Source organism: Haliotis cracherodii, unplaced genomic scaffold (genome assembly GCF_022045235.1).
Source record: "Haliotis cracherodii isolate W230 unplaced genomic scaffold, xgHalCrac1.p SCAF_13, whole genome shotgun sequence".
Taxonomy (NCBI): Eukaryota; Metazoa; Mollusca; class Gastropoda; order Lepetellida; family Haliotidae; genus Haliotis; species Haliotis cracherodii.
In genome coordinates this window covers 12,747,426-12,769,725 of record NW_027266268.1, presented here as the reverse complement: position 1 = coordinate 12,769,725, position 22,300 = coordinate 12,747,426, and the positions used below count along the sequence as shown (strand labels likewise).

Here is a 22,300-nt window from a genome sequence, read left to right as displayed (position 1 = left end):
TTGTGTAGGAGTTGCAGATTGGTCGTCACTATCAGAGATCGAGCGTTGTCGTGGACGGAGCGTGTTTCGCTTGTATTGCGTGGAGTAGCGTTTTTGGATTACCGTGTTTTGAGGTGAGTGGTATTGTGTCGTTTGTGAATATTTTTGCAATAATGGTTATATTCTTTAGCAACAGCAACATTGGAATAATGCCAAAGTGAGCCTGTGGTATTCGTCAATGGAAGCTTTGGATTTCATAGTTTGGTTTAACGCGACCAATGTGTGGTCGGTTTGTTTTAGAAGGAATGCGATGTGAATAACACTTTCGTATTGTCGGGTCGACAACGTGATACTGGATTTTAATTTATAATCACAACAATTCATGATTGTTGCCCCGGCGGAATTTAGGATAAGAACTGATCTCCAGGAACCAATGCTCTTCGTAGAATGGATCGGGTGGTCAGATTCCGTGACTTGGTTGATGGCCCGTCAAGGTATGAAAACGGCGGGAGACGAGGCTCATAATTTCAATCACTAGACTTGTCTGGTTCAGACGCGACCATTTACAGACCGGCGTCATAATGCTGGAATAATCTTGAATGTGGCGTAAACAACACACAATAAAACTGGTTTGATATGATGATGGCTTGACAGCCCCCCCCCCCCCCCCCCCCCCCAACCAGCAGTGTGCGTGCGTGTGTGTGTGAACGCAAACATTCGTGACCTCGTATGATATACTGTGAGGGTCTATTGACTCAATTGGATCTTAAACGATGTAAACGGTAATTCTTCATTATTATCACGTGTCAGTTTAACTTGGGAAGAAGTGAGGTGTGCCTGTTTGTACTAGTCAGGACTAATGTCGTTTTTCATAGTGCCAGTCCACTGAGATATCATGCCGCAGTTTTGACATCAATTCCCCACTCAAGCACAGTATATACGCCGAGCCGAGCGCCAAGGCAGGGTAACAACAGGTACCATCTTTTAACTTAACCACCGATCTTCCGCTCTCTGGGCAGACGCATTCACAGGTATACATGGATAACATAGGTCGTTCTCTGCCGCAAATGTATTGAAACTGAAACTTATGACACTAGTATTGAATACCACAGCCAACCAAAATATTGCCGCACGTGTTGAATGTGTTCTTACCTAAAGCGTTGTGTTTCGGGTTATGGAAAATTGTTTTTAGTGGTCGGTAAGAATACATATAAGTCCATTAATTTCCATCGATTCATACCTCAATGAACCGAAAGAAATACATAGTCAAAGCTTATAATTAAATTCAACAACGAAAACGTGTTTTATCTACATTAGTTAAACCAAAAACAGTTCTATATATTAAAGCAGACAAAAATGACGAGATTCATAAACATTCCAGGTGTAGGAATACATGCTGTGGTGCGACATCCATCAGGCGATTGTTTAATTTATGCACATAATTTGACACGCCTACAAAGTCAGTAGCAAATCAACGGAGAGTAAAATCAAAACAATGTTCATAGGATCAAAAATGTCCGGGAGAAGGTGACTGAGAATGACATGGTCAATTACCGCCAGATTCAAACATAAGTTCCCCGAGAACGGGAAGATACAGTTGGAAACATGCTAGTTAGAAAAGACATGAAAGTTGTGGAACCGAGGCGAACGGTAAAAAAAACGGCGAGCGAGCCTGCAGGTTTGCTGTCTTATTCCATCTCGGTCTTCGGTCTCAAAGGGTTGTTTGGACAATGAATAAGCATGATTTCCCTAAATGTCCTGTGTATAACGATACATGTGAGCAGAAAGAGAATTTCCTCGACTGTAATATTGGGATTCCCCGACAATCCATAGTAATAAACGTTGTCCGCTTCGGTGGGCGTGGCTTAATTTTTTACATTCATGACCAGTTCAGCTAATCAGAATGCAGGAATTTCAATGAACACAAGGAACATTTAATTATTAAAAAGTAAACAAGAATATAAGGTATAATATTGGAAGATGGTATGATGAAGAATGTTTCAATTTGAGAAGAGATCAAGTTAATATGCTCGATAAGTTCACATAGGAAATATGGATAATCTGCATGAGTATCCCTATCTCAAGGATATAAACGTAAGAGAAATGCATATATTAGCAGCATTAGCAGTCTGGTAAATAACAATACAGTAAAATATTTTGGCAGAGTGAATAATAATAATCCAATCATCAGCAAGAGTAGATACCTCTCGGTTTATCCAATGTACAGTGGATTGAATATTTCGAACGGGTTCTGAATTTACCTGATATTCGTGTTGACACTGACCACATTAAGGATTCAGAAGATTATATAAATAGGCATACTACAGACATCATTGTAACCATGATGATGTGAATAATATTTTTAATGCTAATATTTTGAGGATGAAATCATGAATAACAAGCTTGAAGATGAATATTTATGGATTTGGGGATATAGCTGGAATATTGCTGAGTGCGGCGTTAAACAACAAAACAAACAAACATTGCTAGTCTGTTATCCGAGACATTGCTCGTTGATACCAGCACGTCATATGGAAGAATTGAGTGTGGGGTTGTGCACAAAATAAGAAAATCTAGCTTGAAAACAAATTTACATGGTGAGGTGAATTGGGTTAAATGTCGCGTCCAAGATTATTGCACATGGATACCGACGTGCATGCACGAGTGTGTTTGTGTGTGTGTGTGTGTGTGTGTGTGTGTGTGTGTGTGTGTGCGCGAGTGCGCGTGTGTGTGTGGCGCTGCTGCTGGTTTTAGGCCCTTAATGCCGAGCTCCAGGCAGGGTGACAATAGGTACCATATTTTAACGTCTTCTGGTATGACGCGGCTGGGGATCGAACCCCGGACCCCCCGCTCTCCGGGGAGAACGCACTACCACGAGACCACTTACATAAGAGTGAGTGAATGTAGTTTAATGCAATTGACGGAAATGTTCCGGGTATATGAAGGTGTGTAGGGTATTGCAACACAACTGGTTATCATCAGGATACATAGGAACTGTAATAAATAAAATACAAATTATCTGTATAGTCTTTTTTTTACATCTTCGTTGCGAATTAGTGTTGTTTGGTGCCACTGTCAATTCAAACAACAAAGCCATTATTTTAACTATAATCCAATGTACGATTCCGGTTATTTCATGAGCATGTGCTTTTTTTGAGCATGAGTGGTAATGATATGATCAATAATTTGAGCAAGCCAGTGACTGAAATCATGAGCAACGGCCCACGTCAGCGGAGCACGGCGGTATGCAGTGAGTCCAATAACCGAGTCGGATCACTCATGTTAGGCCCACCGAAAAGATTTTGTTTGGTTTGTTTGTTGGTTTACGCCGCACTCAGCAATATGCATGATGGCGGTCTGTAAATATTCGAGTCTGGACCACGAAAACCAGTGATTGACATCTTGAGCATCGATCCATGCAATTGGGATACGTTGTCACACAATATTGTCACATAATATTGGAATATTGCTGAGTGCGGCGTTAAACAACAAGCAAACGGAGATTGTCACCTCTTGCGACAGCAGATGTTGCTTGGAGTCTATTCTAACCTGGGCTTTCGGGGTAAATAATTTCCATTTTTGTGAAGCTGCTGACAGCCCATGGGGCAAAATTTGGCAGAACCCAGTATCTAAGAACCTAACACAATAACGCAACAGAAACATTACTAATTTATAGACCCGTGAAGATTCCGGGGTAGAATAGGTCTTCAGCAACCCATGCTTGCCGTAAAAGGTGACTATGCTTGTCGTAAAAGGCGACTAACGGGATCGGGTGGTCAGGCTCGCTGACTTGGTTGATGCATGTCATCGATCCCAATTTCGTGGATCGATGCTCATGATGTCAATCTCTGGACTGTCTGGTCCAGTCTCGATTATTTACAGACCGCAGTCATATAGCTGGAATATTGCTGAGTGCGGCGTTAAACAACATATCAACCAACCAACCAACTAATTTATAGTACACACGTCAGGCGTGTCATATGTAATACGATTTGGAACGTGATCCAATTGTTTAAGAAAAACGTACGTAAAGTACAAGGAAACAGCTGGCTTTGTCGCGTTAAATTATCCATTTCACAATAAATAACAATTTTGAATACTGAAAAAGATGCACTTAACGGGTCTGTGTTTGCATGATTTACTGGCGAATATCGTGATATAACATGTTTCTTCATCTTTGTATTGATCACTCTACAGCGTTTACCTCGACACTCACTCGACAGAGTTTACCCCCGACAGAAAATGGACGCTGAAGAATTCCGAAAACGAGGTCGTGAGATGATTGACTATGTTGCCGACTACTTGGAGACAATCCGGAAGCGACGCCCATTCCCGGAAGTGAGCCCCGGTTATCTGAGGGAACTTGTTCCAGAAGAGGCTCCGGAAGGTCCGGAGAAATGGGACGATCTGTTCAAGGACATCGAACGCGTTATTATGCCGGGGGTAAGTAACTACGTGTGGTTCATCTTGGCGTTGTGGGTTCTCATGTTATGACTACATGGAGAGGCAGACTGCAGGGGCATCAGAATGTATGCATGACCGTCTCATCTGAGGTAACGGTATTATATTCACCGGGCGTGTGGTTTTGGCGATATATGTTTTGGGTTATCATGCGAGGCTATGTTTGTACGTTGGGTTGTCATGTCGGTAAGGTGCATAATGGGTTATCAAGGCAGGATTGGTGTGGTGGACATTGGGTTATCATGTCGGGCAGATGCACAATGCGTTATCATGGAAGGATTGGTGTGTGCATTGGGTGATCATGGCAGGAAGGATGTTTGTATTGGGTGATCATGGCAGGATGGATGTGTGTATTGGGTGATCATGGCAGGATGGGTGTGTGTATTGGGTGATCATAGCAGGATGGGTGTGTGTATTGGGTGTTCATGGCAGGAAGGATGTGTGCATTGGGTGATCATGGCAGGATTGGTGTGTGCATTGGGTGATCATGGCAGGATGGGTGTGTGTATTGGCTGATCATGGCAGGATGGGTGTGTGTATTGGCTGATCATGGCAGGATGGGTGTGTGTATTGGGTGTTCATGGCAGGAAGGATGTGTGCATTGGCTGATCATGTCAGGATGGGTGTGGGTATTGGCTGATCATGGCAGGATGGGTGTGTGTATTAGGTGTTCATGGCAGGAAGGATGTGTGCATTGGGTGATCATGGCAGGATGGGTGTGTGTATTGGGTGATCATGGTAGGATGGATGTGTGTATTGGGTGATCATGGCAGGATGGGTGTGTGTATTGGGTGATCATGGGCGGATGGATGTGTGCATTGCATGATCATGGCATGATGGGTGTTTGTATTGGGTAATCATGGCTGGATGGGTGTGTGTATTGGGTAATCATGGCAGGATGGATGTGTGCATTGCATGATCATGGCAGGATGGATGTGTGTATCGGGTGATCATGGCAGGATGGGTGTGTGTATTGGCTGATCATGGCAGGATGGGTGTGTGTATTGGGTGATCATGGCAAGAAGGATGTGTGCATTGGGTGATCATGGAAGGATGGGTGTCTGTATTGGGTGATCAAGGGCGGATGAATGTGTGCATTGGGTGATCATGGCAGGATGGATTTGTGTATTGGGTAATCATTTTGGGAAGGATGTGGAAGGATGGAAAGGATGTGGAAGATGCACAATGGGTTATCATGGAAGGATTGGTGTGGTGGACATTGGGTGATCATGTCAGGATTGATGTGTGCATTGGATAATCATGGCAGGATGGGTGTGTGCATTTGGTATTCATGTAGGGAAGATGCACAATTTTTGGTGTGGTGGACACTGGGTGATCATGGATCTGTGCATTGGGCTATCATGACAGGAAGGTGGAGGGGTAGGCGTTATCACATTACGATAGATATGCACAATGGATTATCATGCAAGGATAGGTGTAGTAATCGGGTTATCATGTCAGGATTGGTATGTAGAATTGGTTATTATGGTAGGACAGGTGTATTAATTGGTTTTTCATGTCACAATAGGTATGTACAATGGGTTATCATGGCACAATAGGTGTATTAATTAGGTAATCATGGCAGAATAGGTATGTAAAATGGGTTATCATGTAGAATAGGTGCAATGATTGGGTTATCATAGCAAGATAGGTGTAGTAATTGGGTTATGTCAGGATAGGTGTGTACAATGGATTATCATGGGAGGATAGATGTATACATTGAGGTGTCATGGCAGGAAAGAAGGGTCATATAGTGCTATCATGACATGATAGATGTACAATCATGACATGATAGACATATATTTGATTATCTGGGATATGAGACATTTGTTACAATGGCAGGATAGAAGTATACATTTGGGTTATCATGGCAGGATAGGAGTAGACATTGGCTTGTCATGGTAGTATAAGGAGTAGACATTGGGTTATCATGGCAGGATAGGAGTAGACATTGAGTTATCATGGCAGGATATGAGTAGACATTGGCTTGTCATGGTAGTATAGGAGTAGACATTGGGTTATCATAGCAGGATAGGAGTAGACATTGAGTTATCATGGCAGGATAGATGTAGACATTGGCTTGTCATGGTAGTATAGGAGTAGACATTGGGTTATCATGGCAGGATAGGAGTAGACATTGAGTTATCATGGCAGGATAGGAGTAGACATTGGCTTGTCGTGGTAGTATAGGAGTAGACATTGGGTTATCATGGCAGGATAGGAGTAGACATTGAGATATCATGCCAGGATAGGAGTAGACATTGGGTTATGATGGTAGGATAGGAGAAGACATTAGGTTATGATGGTAGTATAGGAGTATATAGTGGGTTATCATGGTAGGATAGGAGAAGGCATTGGGTTATCATGGCAGGATAAGAGAAGACATTTGGTTATGGTAGGATATGAGTAGACATTGGGTTATGATGGCAGGATAGGAGTAGACATTGGGTTATGATGGCAGGATAGGAGTAGGCATTGGGTTATGATGGTAGGATAGGAGTAGACATTGAGTTATCATTGTAGCATAGGGGTAGACATTGGGTCATGGTAGGATATGAGTAGACATTGGGTTATGGTAGGATAGGAGTAGACTTGGGTTATCATGGTAGGATAGGGGTAGACATTGGGTCATCATAGGATAGGAGTAGACATTGGGTTATGGTAGTATAGGAGTAGACATTGGGTTATCATAGCAGGATAGGAGTAGACATTGGGTTATGATGGTAGGATAGGAGTAGATATTTGGGTTATGATGGCAGGATAGGAGTAGACATTGGGTTATCATGGTAGGATAGGAATAGACATTGGGTTATCATGGTATGATAGGAGTATACATTAGGTTATCATGGCAGGATAGGAGTAGACATTGTGTTACAATGGCAGGATAGGAGTAGACATTAGGTTATGATAGCAGGATTAGAGAAGGCATTGGATTATCATGGTAGATAACAGTAGACATTGGGTTATCTTGGCATGATAGGCCAAGGTTTGATTACCTATTCACCTTACCCATTCCTTGTGTCAAGAATCACATGCATGTATTTGTTGCTGCAGCTGTTTTGACTTACAAATTTGCAAATATCACCCATTCTTTACATCTCACCTCTATTACACATTATCAAAATAAATATTGAATTAAAAAGACAAAAACCTATGTACAGACACATTTTTGCTGGGCCCATTTTACTTGAAACATGAAGTCAATCACTAGATTGTCTGCTCCAGACTCGATTATTTACAGACTGCCGTAATATAGCTGTAATAATGCTGAGGTCAGTGTTAAACAACAAACAAATAAACAAGAAATGAAATACAAGTTTTTTGTTTGACTCTCTGACTGAGCACCAAAATCCACAGCACTTAGTGTAAAATTCCATTTGAAGAATTTTTCCACATGATAGGACGTCCCTGTTCTCCACACGGATCCATACTTCCCGCCATCCTGGATTCATGGCTAATCAATCTATCCACTAAACCATTGTCTTTGATCTGGTTCCTGACAAGAAACTCAACAAAGAAAGAAACATTGAAAATCAATACACAATTATTGCTTGATGGCACAATAAAATGTTGAGAAATCAAGACAAGCTGGTTGGATTACTGATTTCTATCTATGTCTAAACAATAAGATCCATATCTTAACTGATCAATTACACATTGAATTAATGTTTGCTTTCTCTGGTTGAAAATCTGTGTTCAATGATGTTAGTCATATATGTTTTAATGATGTTGCTTGATGAGGGACTTTCAATCAAGGATCCTGTGTCATTGACTCATTGAATCATTATTCTCAACTGAATCAATTTATTTCTAATGGGGAGATGGATTTGACAGCTGTGATGCAGTGGTTTCCATCAATAAATATGTGGTGGGGTGCATGGTGTAGAGGCAAACAGCTAATGATATATCTTCAGGTGAGATACATCTGTGGGAAAGGGGCCGGAAAGGTGAGGCAGCGAATGGGGGCATAGTGGTGAGATACATCTGTGGGGAAGGAAGGTGAGGCAGGGGGTGGAGGCATACAGGTGAGATACATCTGTGGGAAGGGGAGATGAGGCAGGGGATGGAGGCATACAGGTGAGATACATCTGTGGGGAGGGAAGGTGAGGCAGGGGGTGGAGGCATACAGGTGAGATACATCTGTGGGAAGGGGAGGTGAGGCAGGGGATGGAGGCATGCAGGTGAGATACATCTGTGGGGAGGGAAGGTGAGGCAGGGGATGCAGGCATACAGGTGAGATACATCTGTGGGAAGGGAAGGTGGGGCAGGGGATGGAGGCATACAGGCGAGATACATCTGTGGGGAGGGAAGGTGAGGCAGGGGATGGAGGCATACAGGTGAGATACATCTGTGGGGAGGGAAGGTGAGGCAGGGGATGCAGGCATACAGGTGAGATACATCTGTGGGAAGGGAAGGTGAGGCAGGGGGTGGAGGCATACAGGGGAGATACATCTGTGGGGAGGGGAGATGAGGCAGGGGATGGAGGCATGCAGGTGAGATACATCTGTGGGAAGGGAAGGTGGGGCAGGGGATGCAGGTGAGATACATCTGTGGGGAGGGAAGGTGAGGCAGGGGATGCAGGCATACAAGTGAGATACATCTGTGGGAAGGGAAGGTGGGGAAGGCGGTGGAGTCATGCAGGTGAGATACATCTGTGGGAAGGGAAGGTGGGGCAGGGAATGGAGGCATGCAGGTGAGATACATCTGTGGGAAGGGGAGGTGAGGCAGAGGATGGAGGCATACAGGTGAGATACATCTGTGGGGAGGGAAGGTGGGGTAGGGGGTGGAGGCATGCAGATGAGATACATCTGTGGGAAGGGAAGGTGAGGTAGGGGGTGGGGGATGCAGGTGAGATACATCTGTGGGGAGGGAAGGTGAGGTAGGGGGTGGAGGCATGCAGGTGAGATACATCTGTGGGAAGGGAAGGTGAGGTAGGGGGTGGGGGATGCAGATGAGATACATCCGTGGGAAGGGAAGGTGGGGTAGGGGATGGAGGCATGCAGGTGAGATACATCTGTGGGGAGGGGAGATGAGGCAGAGGATGGAAGTGTACAGGTGAAGTTCAAATTCTAGATTTAGCCCAATTAAGTCACTTAGTGTGTTAGCAACTTTTCTTGGGTTTTACTACAGTGGTAAATGTCTACACTACACTGGTTTGTGCCATGTATCATCGGCTGAGTATCCTGTTTCCAGGTGACCCACTGGCACAGCCCCCAGTTCCACGCCTACTACCCTACAGCCAACTCCTACCCCGGTATCCTGGGGGACGTGCTGTCTGATGCTATTGGATGCATTGGCTTCACATGGGTGAGTTTTCATGTATTATTTCTTTGTTTCAATGCTGCAGAAAACAGTATTCCAACTTCATTACCTACGAGGGCAAACATACTGGGGTTCATAAAAATCATATGTGCCCTAGGGTCATATCACGTCACAGTGTGACAGTGTATTGTTGACGTCATCCAGATTGCATTGTTGACGTCAAATCTTATTGTGACGTGAGGTCGGAATGATGTCACATTAGAAATGATGTCATAGCTGAAGATTGTTGACTTCATTCGACAAATTGTGGTTCCACTTTCCTCAGAGGTAAACGCTAAAATTCATCTAAGTATGAAGACATCTTCATGAACTCTCATATGATATCATCTATATATCACCCCTGTCTGTAAACAGTGGTTGATATTATGATGACCAAACCAGTCTTAGTATGATTATACACCGTCAACCAAGTCACAGAGTTGGGCCACCTGATAAAATCTTACAACAAGCATTTAATGCTGGAGATTTATCCTGACCCAAGTCCTCTTGGGATACAAGCGAAAGAGTATTGGACGTCTATTCTGACCCAGGTCCTAATGAGAGATGACATACCATTATGTACCAGTACTTACTCAGTTATGAACCTCATGAAGGAGCAAGGAGTAGCTCTCAAACGATGTTACAAACTGTCATATATTAATACAATAGGCATTATAATGCCAAAGACGTACACATATAAAAAATCGTGATTTATTGGCCAATTATTTCAAGGAAAGTGTGGCTATAACTAACTTATTCCCCTCTCAGGGTTATTAAACAGGAATAAATGTGTATTTCCCTACTTCCATTCAACATCATGTATCATGTGATGCTTTTGTATATTAAAATATTACCTGAAGTGCACATAAAATATTCACAAAAATCTTTCTTTACTGAGACAACTACACTAAGAGGTGAAACTGATGTTTGTTTCTTTGTTTGTTGTTTGATGCCGCACTCTGGACCAGACAATCCAGTGATTGATATCATGAGCATCAATCCATACAATTTGGACACAATGACATGCATCAACCAAGTCAGCGGATCTGACCACCCGACCCTGTTAGCTGCCTCCTACAACACACACATCTCACACAGTTGCCTTTTACTACAAGTATGGGTTTCTGAAGACCTATTCTAACCTGGATCATGAAAATGCTGAATTAGGATATAACATAGTTCTGTCAATATCTTAAGCCAAACAACTATATATCTTTTCTTTGTTGATATACTCAAATTTGCAAATATAGAAAACATGCACTCTAAACATATCTAAACAACAGTCAGGTTTATCCCCCACATGGACACACTGAATTAAACTTTTCATAATAGTTGCCATGAAATATGAAATACCGTATTCAACGTAATAAGCGCCCAGAGCGCTCTCAAAATTAGAAATAGGGGGCTCTTATTAGAATATTAGTTGAAAGATAAATTTCGTGTTTTTTGCTGCCTGAAATGTTTATGTACGACAGATATATTTTTCCAGAATATTATTGCCAATAACAAAAGGTGCATATAACACACGAGTGCGTATTATATGCGAATAGGGGAAGGAAGCGGTGCGTATTATATGTGAATAGGTTGTTCACTAGCCAATATATCAGCAAATCTTGCCGTGGGCGCTTATTAGAGCGGGGCGCTCGAATACGGTAATTAATTATGAGCGCTTCCATTCACTAGTTATGGAAATAGAGTAAGGGAAGAATATCTGTACTTTTGCTGTATTACAAGGCACTTGTGAGGGTGTGATGTTATTGACACTATCCCTGTTGATGGATGCCCTTGTGTTATTGTGCTCCCCCCCTGTTAGCCAGCAGGTGCTTGTGAGGGTGTGATGTTACTGACACCACCCCTGCTAATGATAGCCCCTTGTGTTATTGTGCTCCCCCCCTGTTAGCCAGCAGGTGCTTGTGAGGGTGTGATGTTATTGACACTATCCCTGTTGATGGATGCCCTTGTGTTATTGTGCTCCCCCCCTGTTAGCCAGCAGGTGCTTGTGAGGGTGTGATGTTACTGACACCACCCCTGCTAATGATAGCCCCTTGTGTTATTGTGCCCCATCATGCTGTCTGTTCTACTAACGCTGTCCCTTCCCCTCCAGGCATCCAGCCCTGCCTGTACGGAGCTTGAGGTGGTCATGATGGACTGGCTGGCCAAGATGCTGCACCTTCCTGACGAGTTCCTCTTCAGCTCTGGGGGACAGGGAGGTGGAGTTATACAGGTAAGTTGAGGGATGCCTGTGTGGGAGGGTGGGGGTGTAGAAGCAAACAAGAGAAGCACACAAAATTGGGGGTGGAGTCATGCAGGTGAGATGAGGGTTTAGAGGATTAGATTCTGCAAATTTAAAGAAAGATTTTATCTAATATCCTGACCTAACTGACAAATACTTACAAGTCATAGTAAAAACATCTCATTTGCCATAATTTTTTTCACTTTAAATTTATAATTTTTAAATTATATATATATATGCTCAATACAGGGTACAGCCAGCGAGTCGACACTGGTCGCCCTGTTGTCAGCACGGACCATGTTTATCAACAACATGAAGAAGGAGAACCCACAGCTGGAAACAGGGAGCATCCTGTCCAAACTCATCGCCTACACATCCGACCAGGTGAGGCGGACCAAGTGCTGACCAGCGGAGATGAATCCCAAACTCACATAAAGAAACACACACAGACAAACACACATAAGGAACACACACACACATAAGGAACACATACTTACATAAGGAACACACACACACACATAAGGAACACACACACATAAGGAACCCAACACACAAGGAACACACATAAGGAACACACACACACATAAGAAACACACACACACATAAGGAACACATACATAAGGAACACACACACTTAAGGAAGAAACACACACACACATAAGGAACACACACATAAGGAACACACAAACACACGTAAGAAACACACACATAAGGAAAACACACACAAGGAACACACACACATAAGGAACACACACACACATAAGGAAGAAACACACACACACATAAGGAACACACACATAAGGAACACAAACACACAAGGAACACATACACATAAGTAACACACACACATAAGTAAGAAACACACACAGGAACCCACAACATAAGAAGCACACACACAAGGAACACACACATAAGGAACACACACACACACATGAGGAACACATACATAAGGAACACACACACATAAGTAAGAAACACACACACACATAAGGAACACACACACATAAGGAACACACACATAAGGAACACAAACACACAAGGAAAACATACACATAAGGAACACACATAAGGAACACACACACATAAGGAACACACACATATATGGAAAACACATACATAAGGAACACACACACATAAGGAACACACGCACACATATAAGGAACACACACACAAGGATAAGGACCACACATATAAGGAACACATACACATAAGGAACACACACATAAGGGACACATACATAAGGAACACACACATAAGGAACACACACATAAGGAACACACACAAAAGGAACACACACACACATAAGGAACACACACAGACACATAAGGAACACATACATATGGAACACACACACATACATAAGGAACACACACACATAAGGAACACACACACACATAAGGAACACACACAGACACATAAGGAACACATACATATGGAACACACACACATACATAAGGAACACACACACATAAGGAACACACACACACATATAAGGAACACACACACACATAAGGAACACACACATAAGGAACACACAAACATAAGGAACTCACACACATAAGGAAGAACACACACACAGAGAGAAGGAACACACACACACGCATAAGGAACACACATATAAGGAACACAAACGCACAAGGAACACAAACACATAAGGAAAACACATAAGGGACACACACACATAAGGAACACACACACATAAGGAACACACACACAAGGAACACACACACACATAAGGAACACAAACATAAGGAACACACATACATAAGGAACACACACGAACTAAAGGAACAAACACACATAAGGAACACACACACACATAAGGAACACACACATAAGGAAGACACACACATAAGGAAGACACACACATAAGGAACAAACACACAAGGACCACACACATAAGGAACACACATGCATAATGAACACACATACATAAGGAACACACAAACATAAAGAACACACATACATAAGGAACACAAATACACAAGGAATACACACATAAGGAACACACACACATAAGGAACACACATATAAGGAACACAAATACATAAGGAACACACACATAAGGAACACACACACACACATAAGGAACACACACACACACATAAGGAACACAGACACAAGGAACACACACCCAGGCAACATATATAAGTAACTTCCTTGAAGATAAAAATATAACATCTTAAATCTTGAAACTGTCAGCCACCCCTCCATGCCAGATGATGGTGTATGGAATTCGATATGATTTCCTCAACACCCTGTGGAGTCTGAAGTACAGCTAATGCCCAGTAGCCCGTGCTTGTCCAGAGTGGCAACCAAAATACATCCACTGGTTATGTTTGGTGATTGGTTCATTGCATGTCATCATTTCCCAATGCATTGGGATGTCGATCATAATATTAACCTCTGGTTTGCCCGGTTCAGCCTCAATTATTTTACTTGCCGCTGTGATAGAACTGGAAAATTTGTGACAGTGGCATAAAACAGAATTCACTCACACCAAGTACTTTTATTTTAGTCACACTCATCAGTGGAGCGAGCGGGCCTGATCGGAGCTGTGTCGATGCGGAAGCTGGAGTCTGACGAAAAGGGGTCACTGCGGGGTCACACACTGGAAGCGGCCATCAGGGAGGACAAGGCCAAGGGACTCATCCCATTCTTTGTGAGTATAGTTCTACTGGGGCCTGAAATTGGGAAATTTAGGGAATGAAAACTTTTTTTAATTGAATCTAATCATGAACAAGTCTGTGACCAAGAGTCTGTGACCTTTCCCCTTGAGGAATATCAGCTTGCATTAAAATATTAAAAAGAAAACCTGATGAAAAGCCTTATGAAAGTCTAAATCCTGCTGATTGAAAGAACAAATTAATTGTCACTTATGACAACACATTTGCTAACTTTTCTAACAATTCAGGTGGGGTAGCTTAGTGGTTTAAGCGTTTGCTTGTCATGCCGAAGACCCGGGTTCGAATCCCCTCATGGGTACAGTATTTGTACCCGTTTCTGGTCTCCGCCCCATGATATTGCTGGAATATGCTAAAAGCAGTGTTAAATCATACTCACACACTCATAACAAATAAGGGGCCCAGTCATCTAAGTTGCCAGAAACCTTTAATCCTGGTTTGAATCCCAGATTTGCACTGATATTGTTTTCAGGTTTATCGGAAAATACCTGTGTTCATGGGCTTCACCAGAGTGATAAATGTGTAACACCTGCATCACTTCGGGCTTGATTCTACTTGGACAGAGTCAATATGACAAATTTTGCTCTGTCAGCTTTCATGCAGAGCTGTCAATTATAGGTTACACACAACCAAATGTTTCCCCATAGGCTTCTGCAGTAACGTTATATTTTTAGTAAAAGTAACTAACCATTCAACAGCTATTACATGTACATGTATGCACAGTTTGTCTTAAAGCAGCAGTAAAAACCCAAAAATTGACTAGCTAGCCAGATCCTTTTTCAAGTACATGAAGCTAAACACATCAACTCCAGTTTTGCACCAAATGTCACTTTATCTGTGGTCACATTCAGCATAAGTTATCATGTTACAAAAGGCAGCACTAAATATAGAAAAACATGGTCAGTTTTTTATTCCTGGATGAATGTACATTTAAAAAGCTCAAAAATATTACACAAAATCATCCAATCACAGCTGCCAGATTATTCAACCTGCACTGAAGGCCCTACAAAAAAGTGCTTGTTGTACGACTGTCTGGTTTGATGTAGTAGAACCTGCATGGAGAGTAGCATGCAGTTGTGGGCATAACTAACATTGTTATCCTTCTTTACTGCAGCTCTGTGCTACTCTGGGAACCACCCCCTCATGTGCTTTTGACAACATCCCTGAACTTGGACCTTTGTGTAAGTACTGAAGGAGTTATCTCCCATTTTGGATTGTCCCCATGACTAAACGTTTGTTGTCCAGTCATAGTATTGACTGATCATACTGTCTTGTCTCAATTATACGTGGTCCCTCTAATAAAGTCTCCATTAAATGCTGGACCTCAATTAAACCCGGGTAGTTTAAAGCCTGGAATGCTCCCCATTATTATCTTTGCAATTAAATGCCGAGTAAAGTGTCTCTGACAGAAATTTACGGCCGAGCGTTTGTTTGAGGAATTACGGTATTATTGTTTGTATGTTACTCTTAGTTATGATAGGCTCTCTTACATTGACTTATTGCTGCAGGTAAACAAGATGGAATCTGGCTACACATTGACGCAGCGTATGCCGGAAGTGCGTTTATCTGTCCCGAGTTCCGACCCCTGTTGAATGGGATTGAGGTAATCACTGAACAGATTTGTACATTATAACAGGCTACATACAGATCTTGAAAATATACTGCTTAACTTTTGATAAGGATACTGAGATACTTCATGCTATTACAGGGGGCACGGGAGGCCCAGTCGTCTAACGCGCCATCATTTGCTGTGTGGAGTTGCATCCTTTGGGCATGCAAGAAACCTATGATTGTGGGTTCGGATCACGGTTCACCTTGATTATGTTTCTTGGTTTGTTAGCACCATACTTGTGCTCGTCCGAGACCTGCATCACTTCGGGCTTCCCCCCCAACATTAAGCTGGCATGCTGTGATATAACTTGAATTATATTGTTCAATATGGCGTTAACCCAACTCACTCACTCACTCACTCATTCCCTCAATTACATCTACATGTTACGACTAATTTCTGAGTAATATATACCACATTTCAAGTATAAAACTACCAACGATGGAAAATTCTTGAAGTTAGCTAAGAGGAGCTTTTATCCTTTCATAGACCTGGAATTGTGTGAAAATTTGACTTTCTTTATAATATAATGTAATTGCAGTGATCAGAATTTTCTTTTCTGCCCATTTCAGTTTGCCATGTCTTTCAACTTTAATGCTCACAAGTGGTTGCAAGTGAACTTTGACTGCTCAGCGATGTGGTGAGTATATAGTAGACTACAGTATGATCAGCAAAATGAGAATGAATGGGGATACTTGTAGATTAAGGTCCCCAGTACTTCATAATGTCCTGTTATCTGACTAACCTGGTGATCTCGTGACCATGACTAGTGACCTGAGGTCCCCAGTACTTCATAATGTCCTGTTACCTGACTAACCTGGTGATCTCGTGACCATGACTAGTGACCTGAGGTCCCCAGTACTTCATAATGTCCTGTTACCTGACTAACCTGGTGATCTCATGACCATGACTAGTGACCTGGATGTCATCATACCCCGATGATAATGCAGAGATCCTGATAACTTTTTGATTAATTGAGTTTTTACTCTAGGGTTTTGATTTTAATTGGTTTACATTTTTCGTTGGGTAACCAATATTTTTTTCACTCTATTCATCACTCTATTGGGTTTTTCCCCAAATTAGTGAATATGTGTATTTTAAGATCTAAAAAAATGAAAAATGTTTCAAATGTATATAACTGTTCTTAATATATAGACTTGACTCAGAAAGTAAATTAGATTGTGTTTGTGTTTCGGAAATTAGCTACTTTGTACGCATGCTGAAAAAGCTTCATTGGGTATTTAGGCGTGCTGTTTTTATACATTTGATTTTTTCATTTAATGCATGCATTTCTGTGCACAAGTTGATTGAAAGTAATTGAGTTTTGAATATCTTTGGGGGGTATCTTACGCAAATACACTGCTTATCTGTAGCTCTGACAATGATCATGCTATCGACTGATCCATATTCAGCTATTGAGGCATCTCTGTGATTATTGTTTTCTCATCTGCTATGCAAGGAGAACAGGTGACCCAATCATCAAAGATGTTGCATCTCACAATAGAGAGTTGCATACCTTAGGTATGCCAGGATTACATGATTATTGTTTAAGTCCTGTATTTGCCTCACCATACTCATCTCGTGGGTAATCCACCTCACTCCACCCTACACACCCTCACTCCACCCTACACACCCTCACTCCACCCTTCACACCCTCACTCCACCCTACACACCCTCACTTCACCCAACACACCATTACTCCGCCCTACACACCATTACTCCACCCTACACACCCTCACACCACCCTACACACCCTCACTCCACCCGACACACCATTACTCCGCCCTACACACCATTACTCCGCCCTACACACCATTACTCCGCCCTACACACCCTCACACCACCCTACACACCCTCACTCCACCCGACACACCATTACTCCGCCCTACACACCCTCACACCACCCTACACACCCTCACACCACCCTACACACCCTCACTCCACCGTACACACCCTCACTCCACCCGACACACCATTACTCCGCCCTACACACCCTCACACCACCCTACACACCCTCACACCACCCTACACACCCTCACTCCACCGTACACACCCTCACTCCACCCTGCACACCATCACTCCACCCTGCACACAATCACTCCACCCTTCACACCCTCACTCCACCCTACACACCCTCACTCCACCCTACACACCCTCACTCCATCCTGCACACCATCTCTCCACCCTGTACACAATCACTCCACCCTTCACACCCTCACTCCACCCTACACACCCTCACTCCACCCTACACACCCTCACTCCATCCTACACACCATCTCTCCACCCTGTACACAATCACTCCACCCTTCACACCCTCACTCCACCCTACACACCCTCACTCCACCCTACACACCCTCACTCCATCCTACACACCATCTCTCCACCCTGCACACAATCACTCCACCCTTCACACCCTCACTCCACCCTACACACCCTCACTCCACCCTACACACCCTCACTCCATCCTACACACCATCTCTCCACCCTACACACCATCTCTTCACCCTACACACCCTCACTCCACCCTACACACCCTCACTCCACCCTACACACCCTCACTCCATTCTACACACCATCTCTCCACCCTACACACCATCTCTTCACCCTACACACCCTCACTCCACCCTACACACCCTCACTCCACCCTACACTTTCTGATCACTACTCTCAATACTAATATCTATACACTTCCATATGTTTCAGGATGAAGGATAAGCGATTGGTCAGTGAAGCGTTTGATGTTGACCCTCTGTATCTAAAACATGAAAATCAGGGGAAGATGCCAGACTATCGGGTAAGCATTAGAGGTCATGGGTTGGATTGAGTTCAATGAAGATGCCAGACTATTAGGTAAGTATTCGAGGTCCTGGGGTTGATTGAGTTCAGGGAAGATGCCAGACTACTGGGTAAGTATTAGAGGTCCTGGGATTGATTGAGTTCAGGGAAGATGACAGACTACTGGGTAAATATTAGGGTCGTAAGGGTGGATTTAACTGGGGCAAGATTCCATATATATTGACTGGGATTGAAATACAGGAAGATACAGGACTATTCAAGCTGTAAGGAATACATATAAACTTAAAAATTGACCTTAAAACTGTACACATTTGGAACTTCTGATCTCTATTCCAGCACTGGCATATCCCCTTGGGTCGGAGGTTCCGCTCTCTCAAGGTGTGGTTTGTTCTCCGGATGTACGGCGTGAAGGGCCTTCAGGAGATCATCAGGAAGGTGTGTGAAGCAGGGTACACCCATCTCCATTGTGAATAGTCAGACCCAGGTGGATGCCTTTCTAGGCCCTGTTTCTCAAAACAAGTACCATAATGCCATTACTTTAACATTGACATACCACAGCTCTATCGTCGCTTTGTGAAACAGGGCCCTGAGGGGTATTTGTTCAGCATTAATGTTCAGATAGGGGCTTGGGGTAGCCTAGTGATTAAATGATTGGCTCCACACCGAAGCCCCGGGATTGATTCCCCACATGGGTACAATGTGTGAAGCTCATTTCTGGTGTCCGCCACCATGATATGGATGGAATATTGCTAAAAGTGGCGTTAAACCATACCTATCCACTTAATATTCAGATAATACTGAAACATTGGTTTGAGTGTCAGATGATTATTGCTGAGTCAGCACTATTCCGATGCTATGGGTGTCACAAAGGGGAAGCACCTAAGCCTGGCCACATTGGCCTTTCCTCTCACTTTAAGTCCAACATATAACTGAAACACTGTTTAGGGGTAGTAGGTAGGCCTAGTGGTTAAAGCATTCGCTCATTATGCAGAAGACCGGGGTTTGATTCCCCACAATGGGACAATGTGTGAAGCCTATTTCTAGTGTCCCCTACCATGATACAGATGGAATATTGCTAAAAGGGGCGTAAAAACTACACCCACTGAAACACTGTTGACAGTAGTATTTAACTCCCTTAGAAAACAATACCTGCAGACACCAGATGTTTGTTTGTGTTTCTAGGATGTGCAGCTGGCCCATGAGTTCGAGTCATTTGTGAAAGCAGACAGCAGATTCGAGGTTGTCCAGGATGTGGTGTTGGCACTGGTCTGCTTCCGACTCAAGGTAAGGAGAACATGGCCACCTGTCCTTGTGCTGTAGCCCCGAACTGGTCTGCTTCCGACTCAAGGTAAGGAGAACATGGCCACCTGTCCTTGTGCTGTAGCCCCGAACTGGTCTGCTTCCGACTCAAGGTAAGGAGAACATGGCCACCTGTCCTTGTGGTGTAATTCTGAACTTGTCTTCTTTAGACACAAGGTAAGGAGAACATGACCACTTGTCCTTGTGCTGTAGCCCTGAACTAGTCTTCTTCAGACTCAAGGTAAGGAGAACATGGCCATCTGTCCTTTTGGTGTAAATGTGTAAATGTATATAAATATTCTTGGGGTTATTCCATTAACATGACAAAGGTAACAGGCAGGGGATTGTGAATTTTGTTGTAATAAGCTGTAGGTGTTTTGGCATGTAGGCGTTTGGGAGGACAACTCTGTCATCTATATGCTGCAATTTGCTGTGCAGAGTTACGTCCCTTGGGCACGCCACAAACCTATGATCGTGGGCAACTTGAATCCACCCTGATATGTCTTGAATACTTAAACACTACTTACTCACTCATGCTAATGGTTTTTATTTTGTTGCAGGGAGAGAACGCCATCAATGAAAAGTTGCTAAAAGCCATCAACGATGATGGACGGATTCATCTTGTTCCATCCCAGATGAGGAAGACCTACTTCCTGAGATTCGCTATATGTGCATCCCGAACCAACTCAGATGATGTCAAGTTAGCATGGAAAGTCATTAATGAACTGGCTTCAAAATTACAAAAATGAGCACATCTGATTCATTTGGATGAAGGGTATCTGGGGGCTTGTTCAGGAGGCTGAAAAAGAGGGGGATGGGGAGATTAAGTTTGAGGCTATTTCACGTGGTTGTTGGAAGACTTATAGAGGAGGTTGTCAGGAGGCTTTAAGAGGAGGTTGTCGGAGTGTGTATGGATGAGGTTGTCAGGGGGTTTATTGAGTTTTTTTAAAGGAGGTTGTCAGGCTTATAGAGGAGACTGTCTGAGGGTTTATTGAGGAGGTTATCAGGGGGTATATAAAGAAGGTTGACAGGAGGCTTATATGTATGGGAAGTTGTTGAGTTGGTTTACTGAGGCGGTTGACATAAGGTTTTGAAAAGTACTGAAAATCATGAACTAAATGCATCCCAAAATTAATGCCTGTGCCATCAACTAGCTTAAATGTGAGCAGATCCATCATTGCCTATTTGCACAAGGTGGATGTCAGAGCAGAGATTTCCACATCCCACAACAAGATGGAAGGCAGTGACATAAGGCCACACTATTTTTATTTTTCGTTTCACTAGCCCGCTGCCCCAACAGAAAAGCTACCACGGTATTAATTAAACACAAACTGTTATGTTTCCCACTAGTAACATAGACCCTGTTATACAATACAAAATGTTGTATATAAATTCCATGTCCTCATCACTATCAGTGATTCAAGAGGCCACAGCAGAATGACTTTCATACAAATGCATAAATAATTGATGATATCTTTCATTTTATGTCGACCAACCTTGTGTGGAAAAGCTGGAATAAATCTGTGAAACATAAAATTAAAAAAGTGTGGCCTAACTGAAGTAATGTTCAATGCAGTGTTAAACCAAACTCACTCACTCACTTCTATATAAAATGTGTCAGTTAATGCAAGCAAGAGGCACATGCAATTGTCACATTAATTTCATGATTTACAGTACATATGTGAGGTGGGCCAGCCTACAGTGTGACTTAATGGTAACTTACAGATAGGATGAGGATGGGGACGAGTTTTTCACTGTACAGGGGACCTTGTTATTCCAAACTACTTCACTGAAACACACCATGCTGAGGATGGAAAATGTTGTTTGGTATCCTGTATTTGGAGCTTAGATTGAAGGTTTTAATGACACATTCCACCACTAGGGTGCTTACCGTATTCAACGTAATAAGTGCCCCGCTCTAATAAGCGTCCCCAGCGA

General features: G+C 43.0%; 1 protein-coding gene across 1 annotated transcript; it reads left to right on the top strand.

The window, feature by feature from the left end:
• Positions 1-22,300, top strand: LOC139459635 (aromatic-L-amino-acid decarboxylase-like). The gene is made up of 13 exons (XM_071241224.1): positions 1-113; positions 4,177-4,422; positions 9,634-9,747; positions 11,846-11,965; positions 12,224-12,358; positions 14,493-14,636; positions 15,773-15,839; positions 16,167-16,261; positions 16,840-16,907; positions 18,971-19,061; positions 19,400-19,498; positions 20,246-20,347; positions 20,923-22,300. Exons 2-13 carry the CDS (start codon positions 4,222-4,224, stop codon positions 21,109-21,111), a joined length of 1,425 nt encoding a protein of 474 aa, XP_071097325.1. The 5' UTR covers positions 1-113; positions 4,177-4,221; the 3' UTR covers positions 21,112-22,300.

Coding starts and splice junctions, on each gene's coding strand:
- LOC139459635 (XM_071241224.1), top strand. CDS start 4,222: ATGGACGCTGAAGAATTCCGAAAACGAGGTCGTGAGATGATTGACTAT. Junction 12,359..14,492: donor TCGCCTACACATCCGACCAG/GTGAGGCGGACC, acceptor CTTTTATTTTAG/TCACACTCATCAGTGGAGCG. Junction 19,499..20,245: donor TTCAGGAGATCATCAGGAAG/GTGTGTGAAGCA, acceptor TTGTGTTTCTAG/GATGTGCAGCTGGCCCATGA.